The following is an 11,047-nucleotide window of genomic DNA, read 5'->3' on the forward strand; positions in this document are numbered from 1 at the left end:
CAGGAAAACAAAGTAATCTGGGGTCCTTGAAAAGCACCTCCTCAGATCAAATCTAATCAGGTGCGTTTAGCAATTGTTTCAGCCTCACATAAGATGAAGCAGTAAAGAGCTGCCAGGGCCCAGACATATTAGTTGTGAATACGCTTTGTTAACTCATGCACTTTCTCTCTGCTTTTCAAGTGAATTTTCTCCGCTCACACAAGATTCTTCTACCAGATAACTTCTCCAACATAGATGTGTTAGAAGCGGAAGTAGAGATTCTGGAAATCCCCGAACTTACAGAAGCTGTACGGCTGTACCGGATGAATATGAGTACGTTGGCCAGGAGCCCTGGGTTCCCCCTGATGTGCTACAACAGTCTGGGCTTGAGCTACAGAAGCCAAGAGCAACAGCCACTTTGGACTTAGGTGTGGCTGAATTAGAACCTGAGAAAAGGACCTTGGCTTTAACCCCTGTATGTCCAGGCTGGAATGTCCTAGAAGCAGGCTGACCCTAGGCAGGCACTGCCTGTTCCTCTGTGGAAATCCAGGGCATCATCCACCTGCAACCCCCGTCTCTCCTCTTCCAGGGATACCTAAGGAGGAAGCAGAAATGCTGGCGTGTTTCCCACGAGTGCTCCAGCTACTTCCTGCCCAGCTTCCCTCCCCTGCACCCCTCACTTCACTTTCTTTGCCTTCCGTGCCTGTTTCTCTTGTTCTTAACCTGTCCTGACCCTTGTCCAGGCCCAACCTTCGTGCTCCTGGCTTTGCCTCATTCCAGCGGTTCCTGCTTCATAGTTTAGAGTTGCCTTTCAGCAGCTCAGGCACCAGCCACTGCACATCCCTGGAAACTCCATGTGTGCTTTAGGACGCCAGCTCCATGGGTGCAGGGTGGGGGCAGCTGGCCGTTTGAAATAACAGAGCTACCACCAGCGCCACCACCACCACAACAAAGCGAAGAAGTGTCTTACACATGTGACGTTCGGCCTGGTTGGTTGGCTGTCCAGTGGACTGAGGCTCAGCCTCTTCCCAGGCTGACGGAATGCCCTTCCCATATGGGGGAGTGGCATCCTGCAGCAAGTCTCAGGGACCTGTTCCAGGACCTTCTAGTTTACTAAGAGGAACGTGAACTCATCACCTTCCCCAAGAGCTTCTGCTCCTCAGAAAGCATGGGTGTTGTGATGTGGGTACAGTGTCTCTCTGGTCCTCACATGCAATGAAAAGACAGTAGTATGTTTGTAGACAAGTTTTCCTCAAACCATAAGGTATTAACCTTCCACAAAGCAACATAACCAAGGTAAACGCCTCCCAAGGCCTGGAAGGGAAGCTCCAACCCCAGCCTGTGTCATTCCCCTAAACCACAGTGTCAGGCAGGACTGAGAACACTGTTCATCCGTTGGCTACCGATAGGGCTGCTCTGAAGACTGGAGAGTAAACCATGAAAATCCTCCAGCAGGAGGCTGAGGATCATGGTAGTACACACCTGCAATCCCAGCACTTGGGAGTTAGAGACACGACCATCACAAGTTTGAAAACAGCCTGGTGTATAGAGTGAGACCCTATTTTTAAAAAAATAAATTGAAAATCTCCTGGAAGCTTGTCAGCTGGCTCAGTGTTCCTCCTGCAGCAACCCCGAAGGGTTTTGACCTCTAAACTTAACGAGTATACACCAAAATGTTAAGTTGATCCAAACTTGGACTGTCAAGCAAACAATTTCCACCTTACTGGGTAAATGGTTAGGTAGCAGGAGTACCCACAACGTCCAACGCAGGGAAGATCAAAGATCTCAGAGTTGTCGCTTTCTCCCCAACACAGGTGGCTGTTCCCGGACCTCCTGTCCTCCTCCGAGCCCTGGAAAAGGGAGTCGTACAGCCAGTCTGGAGTCTGTGAAACCACTTTACATGATGGCACTGGGCCTGTTGGTCAAGTATCCGGACTCTGCACTGGGACAGCTTCGCATTGAGAGCACGCTGGATGGAAGCAGGCTGTACATCACAGGGAACGGAGTCCTCTTCCAGCATGTCAAGTACGCCCCAGTCTCTCTCAGGGAACCACTCTGTGCCATCAGGCTGGGCTGCGCCCATCTTGGGGAACGACCTTAAGCCTTTCCCATGAACTAAAGGGGAGAATTATCTTTGAAATATCTCACTATTTTACCTCTTCCACCACCATTACCACCAGGTTTGGGCCTCTGAGGAGCAAACTGAGAACAGTTTACAAAGGTCTCCGTGATTCAGTGGCTTCCACCTGTTTTATGTCTTTACATTTTTCTATGATAGGTCTGAGGTTCCCAGGCCACAGTCAGGTCTTCAGATTCCTGGGTAACCTGAGCAAACCCCTTTGCAAAGGTGTTCTCCCCTGTCCTTTTTGTCTTGTTTTGTTTTGCGAGACAGGGTCTCTCTGTGGAGCAGTGGCTGTCCTAGAGTCCTGCACTCACTTTGTAGACTAGGCTAGCCTCGAACTCACAGCAACCGCCTGCCTCTGCCTCCTGAGTGCTGGGATTAAAGGCGTGCATCACCACACCCAGCTTCTCTCCAGTCTTAGGAGACTTTCTAGAGCCCAGGGTGATCACCTGAGAACAAAGCAAGGCAGGCTTCACAGAGGACATGGATCACTTTACATTTCTACAGAAGGTTAAAAAAGAAACAATTCTGTTAGTGCCACAAACTTCATTAGTCCCCAAACTGAAGATAGTGTGTTTTTCCAGGGTCACCTGACCTAATTGTGTCATTTTGGACCCTTTAGGCCTATACCATCATTTGTCTCTCCCAGGCATGTCTACTTGCAATGTCACAGAAGGCAAATACAAGTACTTTTGACAGAGGGTTGGACTAGAGAATTGGCGTTCACACCTTAGTCTCTTTCTAGGTACGAAGGATGTTGGTAATTTCTCAAAGCCATAGGAGGTAGCCACACCATGGATGAGAGGTCTCAAGCAGATACTTATATAAGAGGACAGGAAGAAAGCGGCTAGGTTTTGGCCTAGCTCAGGCACTCAAGGCTTGATATGAGTGATTTTGTTTGGCTTTGTTGAAATAGGTGTGAAGGAGTGAGCTTATGTCTAGGCTTATTCTCCTTCAACAATCATCAAATTAATCCAGGTGCAATGGCACACACCTTTAATTCAGGAGGCAGAGGTAGCCTGATCTCTGTGAGTTCGAGGCCAGCCTGGTCTACAGAGTGAGTTCCAGGACAGCCAGGGCTCTATTACACAAAGAAACTCTGTCTCTAAAAACAAAAAACAAACAAACAAACAAACAAACAAATCACCAAGTTAAATCAAAGAAATGATTTTTTTGGTGCCACATTTGACTCAGTGCTGTGGCAAGACATCCTGGTCATAGGAGGCTTACAGGCCAGGCTCCTTTAAGGTACAGGACAAAGGAAAAAAAATGGTATAGGACAAAGGTGCTTCATAACAGGCTTTCCTCTGGACAGGAACTGGCTGGGCACTTGCCGGTTGCCCCTAACTGAGACCATCTCTGAGGTATATGAGCTTTGTGCGTTCCTGGACAAGAGGGACATCACCTATGAGCCGATGAAAGTGGCTCTGAAGACTCATCTGGAGCCCAGGACTTTGCCACCCACGGATGCACTCAGTAAACGTCTACTTTACTGTGGTCAAACACAGTAAAACTTCTGTGCTTGAAATTAGCGTCAAGGGAGGGTCTGGAGACTAGAGAGGGAAGGGGAGGAGGGCCAGCATCAAGTAGTGTAAATGGGAAGAGGAAGGAACAGTAGGCCAATATTTATGAATTTTTTTCTAAAGGAAAACTTCCATGTTAAGTGCCCTCTCCTCACCTCCAATTCCACACTATATCTCAAAATTACGGACAGGGATGCTGCATCTGGGCCTGCACAGATCCCAAGGGCATGCCTGCCCTAGTCTTGGGAGCTAATATGAGCTGCCATTTGTTTTTCACAGCCAGGCATGGAGAAATGGTTCATGAATCCATTTAGAATGGAGCAGAGGGACAAGGAGGAATTTGCTCAAATTATAATTACACAGTGCGCAAACTAGGGTCTGAGTGAGTCTAAATCCAATGCTATTTTCACAAGCTAATATTTTTTTTTTTTGAGACATGGTCTCCCTATGTAGCCCTGGCAGTCCTGGAATCCACTTTGTAGACCAGGCTAGCCTTGAACTCACAAAGACCCACCTGCCTCCACCTCCCAAGTGCTGGGATTGGTGTGTACCACTATGCAGCTAGTTAATAAACTCGTATTAACAAGTTTTTATGTAAAGCTTAACTATATTACTATCACTCAGTAACATTCAACATTTGCTGAGCGCTGCCATATACCAGGACAGGAACAGACAGTGGAAGAAGCATAAAAGTCAGCAGCTTGGGTTCAGTTCCTGTCTTCTGGAGTTTACTACCTAACTCTGTACAAAGAGAGGGGCTCCTAGCTCCATTCTGAGTGGCACATGAACAGCTGCACAGCTAGGGTATTAACAGCCACAGACCAGAGGGAGCTGGCAGTCTAGATGGACAGGGGGCAGCATCCTGGCTTGTGCGGAAGATGGGTAGGGTGAAGAAAGAACAGTGCCTTTGGAATTAGAAGTCCAGAGTCTTCCCTCCTCACCCAAGATGGCAGGCAGTCCATCTCACTCTCCTGGAAGCATGTGAGCACCGGGAAAGGTTTGTGTCCAGGGTTTTTGTTTCTCAGAGAGGCAAGATGATATGAGTTTAAGGGTATGGAGTCTTACTGTGCAAACACTACTGACCAAAGACCCCTACTAGTTTTCCTTCTGGTCTTACAATGTTCCCTCTGGTTGACTTCCACAGGTGAGGAGTGGACAGCAGGAATCACTATATATTCACCCCAACAGATCATCAAGCTTTATGTTGGAAGCCATTGGTATGCAACCACCCTGCAGACCCTGATGAAGGTACCGCTAGCCTCGGCTGGCTTCTCTGGCTTCCCCACCTGAACATCCTTGGGGCTTGTCACATGGCCTTCACGCAGCCGCTTCCAGTACGGCTTAGCATAAGAACCTCTCCCCAACTCCCTTACCAAGAACGCTCTGATTCTCTGATAGAGCAGCGTGTTTGGAAGGCCTCAGGAGCGTGGGTGGAGGCTGGTTCTCAGGGGCCTGGTCCAAGAAGGGAGCAGGGAGAGGGACCCCACTCCCCACTCCTGTCACCTCCACTGCTAAAGCAGAGGCAATGTGCTTCTCCCTAGATTCTCTACTTTGTTTCCCTATGGCCAACATACAGGGAGACGGAAGTCCCCGAGTCTGCTCCTTGTTAAAGGACAAGGCCTTGGGGCTGATTCTGACGTGTCCCCTCCTCTTAGCATCCAGAACTTCTGTCCAACACACAGAGAGTGTACTGGATCACCTACGGACACACCCTGCTCATCCACGGTGATGGCCAAATGTTCCGACACGTTCTCAACTTCCTGAGACTTGGAAAACTGTTTTTACCATCAGAATTTAAGTAAGCTAGCCCAGTAAATGAGATGATAAAGCCACTAAGGCTGAAACTCTCCATAGCAAAGAAGAACCAACCCTTGGTTGTAGCCTTTTGGGAGGGAGTTCTATTATTTTCAACACGGGCATTATTGTTCAAGGCAAATCCTTTAGGGGCTCATGTCTCCCCTCTCCCCAGTCTACCATGTCCTTGTCATTTGCAGAGAATGGCCTCTCTTCTGCCAGGAAGTGGAGGAGTATCATATTCCAGCCCTCTCAGAAGCCCTTGCCCAATGTGAGGCATTCAAGTAAGCAAACTTCACTCTGAATTCCATGTTTGGAATCTGGACCTTTACAAATTATTCTTAGAAATGTTCTCACGAGAGAGAGAGAGAGAGAGAGAGAGAGAGAGAGAGAGAGAGAGAGAGAGAGAGAGAGAGAGAGAGAGAATGTTCTCACCTGCCAGTGGTAGCTACTCTGCTCATAGCTGGGAGAGGAGCTTGGTGAGGAGGACATCAGTATTAGCTGGTGTCCTATCTGAAGCCCTGTAAATCCTCCAGCTCTGATTATCCCCAGCCACTGGGTGACAGGCTGACTGAAGCTTCCTCTCACTAACCCAGCCCTCTTGGTCTCTATAGGTCATGGACTCAGGAAAAAGAATCTGAAAATGAAGAAGCTTTTCCCATTAGGAAGCTGCATGTGGTAACAGAAGGGACAGGATCAATGGTGGAGTTTAGCAGAGATGCCAAGGAAGTAAGCCCCAGCTTTCTTTGGTTGGTGTTGTCCTTAACCGTCACCACCACAGGGCTCAAGGGGCAGGCCCAGCTGCTGGGAGGCTGGTGTAGAAAGAGCAGGGCTCAGATGTGTTAGTAGTATAAGAGCTGGTTCTGAACCCCGAGGAGGCACAGGGGTGTGCTAGCCACTTGGGGCCTGGAATAACAATCTCTCCCTTTCAAACATAAAAGTTGCCTGGGCTGGTACCATATCCTTTCAGACTGAATAAACATAAATGGTGATCCATCTCAGGGGAGAGGATTGTTCTGAGTGAACAGGTTGTCTTAAAGGCTGGTTTAAGGGGAAGACTTTGATAATGTCCAACAGGCCCACAGGTAGCTGCCCCTCCCTCCCCAGGCCACAGCTTGCATGCCTGCGGACTTCCAAGAATGCAGTGACAGGACTCCATGGAGCAAGACCAAAGGGAACCTGCCCAGGCCCAGCCAGATGGAAGAGGCTGAACAGTATACCCGGACTATTCAGGTCTCGCTGTGCAGAAATGCCAAGAGGGGGGGCAATCCCAGCACATATTCACAATGTTCTGGCTTATGTGCCAACCCCAGGCACTGGGGAGGTCACTCTGAGAGTCCTCCCAAGAAGAAGTGCACCACTATAAACCTCACACAGAAATCGGATGCCAAAGAGCCTCCTGTTACCCCCATGCAAAAACTCATATCTTTGGTAAGGGAATGGGACATGGTCAACTGTAAACAGTGGGAATTCCAGCCCCTGACAGCCTCCCGGAGCAGCTCTTTGGAGGAGGCTACCCTGCATGTGCCCTCAGGAAGTGAGGCTGCTTCCCAACCTGGTACCTCAGCCGCCTGGAAAGCTCATTCTGTATCCTCAGAGAAGGATGCTGGTGCCCAGCCTGGGCCTGCAGCTGGAGTGAAAGACAAGGGTCCAGAGCCAACTTTTAAGCCATACTTCCCCACAAAAAGAGCTGTTACCCTAAAGGACTGGGGCAAGCAGAGGCCCAAGGAGAGAGGTAAGTCTTGCCCCATCCTTGACCCAAATCTCATTCCAACAGAAAACAGCTTTCCTGGCTAAGACTACAGAGAGCAGAACCTCCTACTCAGTGAGGCCAGCTCTGTGCCAGGCAGTGGCTAGTGGCACGAGTGGTGCATGGGCCTGCTGACTTGAGGAGCCAAGAGGTCATGGAAGGTGAAGTGATGAGCATTGTGGGCAAGGAGAACGGAGGCAATAGGAATACCAATGAGGCCAGCCCCCGGGGAGTCAGCAGGCAGGGAGGACTGGGAGGGTGTTTGTGAGGTACAGGCACTGCTCTGGCTGCAGGCCTGGTCCCAGGGCACAAGCTGTACAAGTGATGCTGAAGACAGGAGTCGTCAGCCCAGGTCTTTGGGCCAAGTTCAGAATGCAGAGTTCTGTTCTGACCTTAACAGGGATGAACACCCATGAGATTTTTTTTTTTTAAGGGAGCACATGACCAGGTGTATGTTTCTGAAACTTATGCAGGGGCAGAGGAAGTGTGGTCATAGGCAGCAAACTCTCAGCAGCATGGATGGGTGCATTCCAGGCTGGGTAAAGGAGGTGGAGCACTGGAGGACAGCAGGGAGACAGAGGTGCCACTGAGAGACCAGGTATCTAGGTTGGCTGGGAGCAAGTGGAAGTAGCCTTAATCAAGTGGGTGAACAAAGTAAACAGACCTCTGGGAAGGCACGCACAGCATGTGAGATGCTAAGGCCCTTTCAGGAGGGCCTTTTGGAGACTGAGCTTAAGAAAATTTGTGGCCAGTGGTGGGAAGACAGCCCAGCGAAGTCTGCTGAGAAGTGCCATGTTATATTACTTCTGCCTTTAGAACTCCCTCCTACTTCACTCTTACCATCTTCCTTTCTAGTACCCTAAGCCCTGCTTAGAGGCCTTCTTGGACTCTGTGAGTCATACGTTGGCCTGTCAAGCTTTACAGTAACACATCCTATTCTTCCAGAGTAGACAAGTATGAAAGGCTGCCCAGGGCTGGGTGTGGTGGTGCACGCCTTTAATCCCAGCACTCAGGAGGCAGAGGCAGGAGGATTGCTGTGAGTTTGAGGCCAGCCTGGTCTACAAAGTGAGTCCAGGACAGCCAAGGCTACACAGAGAAACCCTGTCTTGAAAAACCAAAAAAAAAAAAAAAAAAAAAAAGGAAAGGAAAGGAAGAAAGAAAAGAAAGGCTGCCCAGAAAGGTCTGCTCACGTTTTAGCTTTTTAGCTTTATAGCTTCCAAAAGCTATAAATTTAGGAAACCTGTTTTTATAGTTTTCCTCTAATGGGCTTTTACTGGTATATTTGATACTAGTCTTAACTTGAAGATTCTTAGAGTGCTGAAATTTAGGATTGGGCTTGCAACAGTGCCAGGGCAATGAAGTGGCAAGGCCAGGGTACCACTTCCAAAAAGCAGGAGAATCCTGGAAGTTGTGAATGAAGACTCCTCTCTGCTTGCACTGAGTCTAGGCCCCCAAGCCTAAGAAGAACCTCCTATTTTCACAGAAAACCCTGCCCCTGAGCAGCCGCTGCCTAATGTTAATGGGACAGACAACCCGGGGGTCATCCTCAAAGTGACTCACCCCCCAGTGGTGGGTAGTGATGGCTCTTGCATGTTCTTTGAAGACAGCATCATCTACACTACCCAGATGGATAACATCAAGCATACGCCACTCACATCCAGCGCCCAGCCTCGAGGTGAGGCTCTGCAGCCATGCCAGGCCCCGTACTTTGCTTGTGAAGATGAAGCCCACACTCAGGATGTGAAGAGTGAATGCGCCTTGAGAGCGCTACACCTCTCCCTGGCCCGTGGTTGTCTCTAAGGCCTCAGCTGTGGGCAGCTTTAGCCCTATCTACTCTTTGTCCTTCACAGAAGTGACTTTCCTGAGTTTCTCTCTGTCCTGGGAAGAGATGTTTTATGCACAGAAGTGTCACCGCTTCCTGACTGACATCATCTTGGATTCCATCAGGCAAAAGGACCCCAAGGCAATCACAGCCAAGGTGGTGTCCCTGGCCTACCGGCTGTGGGTATGTATGGCAGGCCTTGGGGTGCCTTGTTTCCTCTCACATATCCCCTTGCCCTTGCAGTAAGTAGCGTAAGATGAGAGGAAGTAGCCAGTCACAGCAGAGTGGCTGAAAAGGCAGGGCTAAGAACGCACAAGCTGGGAGCTTCTCATGGCCCTGCCTGACTGCAGGCTCTCTTGGCAGACCCTGAACGTCAGCCCCAAGCAGTTTGTGGTGGACTTGCTGGCCATCGCTGGCTTCAAGGATGACCGGCACACGCAGGAGCGTCTGTACAGCTGGGTAGAGGTGAGCCCTACCTGCCCTATATAGGGAAGGGCAACTTTGTGGCTGCTTCACATGGACACTGTTGCTGCCAGGCCAGTGCTGTCATCTAGAAAACTAGCCAGCTAAGTTTGTGGTCCCTAGTCCAGCAGAGGTAGATGGCTGAAATTAACCAATCAAGACTAGTCAAAAAGCAACATTTAGGAAACCTGTTTTTATAGTTTTCCTCTAATGACACCAAGTCTGCCTTCAACACCAACTACCCTGGCCATGCTTGGAAAGCACATACTAACTCAAACGCATGGGCATGGAGTTAGGACTTTACAGCCAGCAACAGCTAGCTCCCCTCCTTAGCTATGATGTCAGCAGGCTTTTTTTTATACTTAAGCCCCTCTGTAGCATTTTTTAGGATTTGTTTTTATTTTATGTGTATGAGGGTTTTTGCCTGCATGACTGTGCACTGTGTGCATACTGTACCCTCAGAGGGCAGAAGAGGCTGTGGGACCCTTGGAAATGGGAGTTATAGACAATTGTTAGCCACCATGCGATGCTGAAAGCCAAACCCCAGTTTTCTGCTAGAGTAATAAGTACTCCTAACCAGAGCCATCTTCCCAGCCCCTTAAAGTATTTTCTAAAAGCATCTTGAGGGCTTTTTTTTTTTTTTGCGGGGGGGGGGGGATGAGATAGGGTCTCCCTATGTAGACCTGGCTGTCCTAGAACTCACTATGTTGGTAGATCAGGCTGGCCTCAAACTCACAGAGATCAGTCTGCCTCTGCCTCCCAGTGCTGATATAAAAGGCCTACACAATGCTTGACTAAAAAACATTTTTTTTTTTTTGTAAAGAAAAAAGAATGTTCAATAAGGACAGAAGAATGGTTCAGGTTTGAGAATTTCCCCACATAGTTTGGTTTTGCTGTATAGGGGACTGAGCCTGGCTGGGCTCATATCCCAACCCCCTCCCTTTTGGAGTTTGAGACACAGTGTAGCTAAACTGTCTACTCTGGCCTTGAACTCATTTTGTAGATCAATCAAGGCTTTAATTCCTTTCTGATTCTGTAGTATAATTTCAGCATTTTATGTGTGAAAGATTTAGCAAATTTCTCAGTAAGCTGGCTTCTTATAATCAAGTATATAATGATAGTGTCATTCCCTTTAAACACTTGACTACCCAATTCCTGGTAGCTCTCTAGCTTGTATGTTGTTTATAAAGATAAAGCCAGCATCTAGGGCTAGAAAGTGGACACAGCATCAGCAAACACAATTTTTGCTGTCATTTTGCTCAGTTCTCTGGTAGCCAGAGTCCTATGGAATGTTTTAGAGCAGAACTGAGCTTAGAGTACCAAAGGTCCCTATAATAAGGCTTTCTCTTTCTTTTCCCCTACCCAGAGGAGGGAGTCCCTCACGCAGAGCTAGAATAGGTGAGTGGCCAAGAAATCAGGAATAAGATAGGCCTTTCCTTGCAGCTCACACTGCCTTTCGCCAGAAAATATGGCCGCTGCGTGGACCTTCTCATCCAGAGGGGCCTGTCTAGGTCAGTCTCGTACTCAGTCCTGGGCAAGTACTTACAAGAAGGATAGAGCACCCAGAGATGTGGCCCCACAGACGAGCTGCCCAA

At 48.9% G+C, this 11,047-nt stretch overlaps 1 protein-coding gene across 2 annotated transcripts in view; it reads left to right on the forward strand.

Annotated features, from left to right (window-relative positions):
* The window catches only part of KCTD19 (potassium channel tetramerization domain containing 19), a 33,142-nt gene extending 22,110 nt beyond the window's left edge, over nucleotides 1–11,032 (forward strand). For both annotated transcript variants that reach the window (XM_084755513.1, XM_084755512.1), the window contains exons 5-16: nucleotides 181–312; nucleotides 1,794–2,004; nucleotides 3,417–3,577; nucleotides 4,769–4,872; nucleotides 5,280–5,422; nucleotides 5,619–5,702; nucleotides 6,033–6,147; nucleotides 6,526–7,153; nucleotides 8,652–8,843; nucleotides 9,019–9,173; nucleotides 9,354–9,455; nucleotides 10,896–11,032. In XM_084755513.1, the coding sequence (XP_084611639.1) occupies nucleotides 181–312; nucleotides 1,794–2,004; nucleotides 3,417–3,577; nucleotides 4,769–4,872; nucleotides 5,280–5,422; nucleotides 5,619–5,702; nucleotides 6,033–6,147; nucleotides 6,526–7,153; nucleotides 8,652–8,843; nucleotides 9,019–9,173; nucleotides 9,354–9,455; nucleotides 10,896–11,009 (2,141 nt within the window). In that variant the 3' untranslated portion in view covers nucleotides 11,010–11,032. The remainder of the gene's footprint in view (nucleotides 1–180; nucleotides 313–1,793; nucleotides 2,005–3,416; nucleotides 3,578–4,768; nucleotides 4,873–5,279; nucleotides 5,423–5,618; nucleotides 5,703–6,032; nucleotides 6,148–6,525; nucleotides 7,154–8,651; nucleotides 8,844–9,018; nucleotides 9,174–9,353; nucleotides 9,456–10,895) is intronic.
* Nucleotides 11,033–11,047: the final 15 nt, after the last annotated feature.

Source organism: Acomys minous (assembly GCF_964271855.1).
Source record: "Acomys minous genome assembly, chromosome: 14".
NCBI classification, from domain to species: domain Eukaryota; kingdom Metazoa; phylum Chordata; class Mammalia; order Rodentia; family Muridae; genus Acomys; species Acomys minous.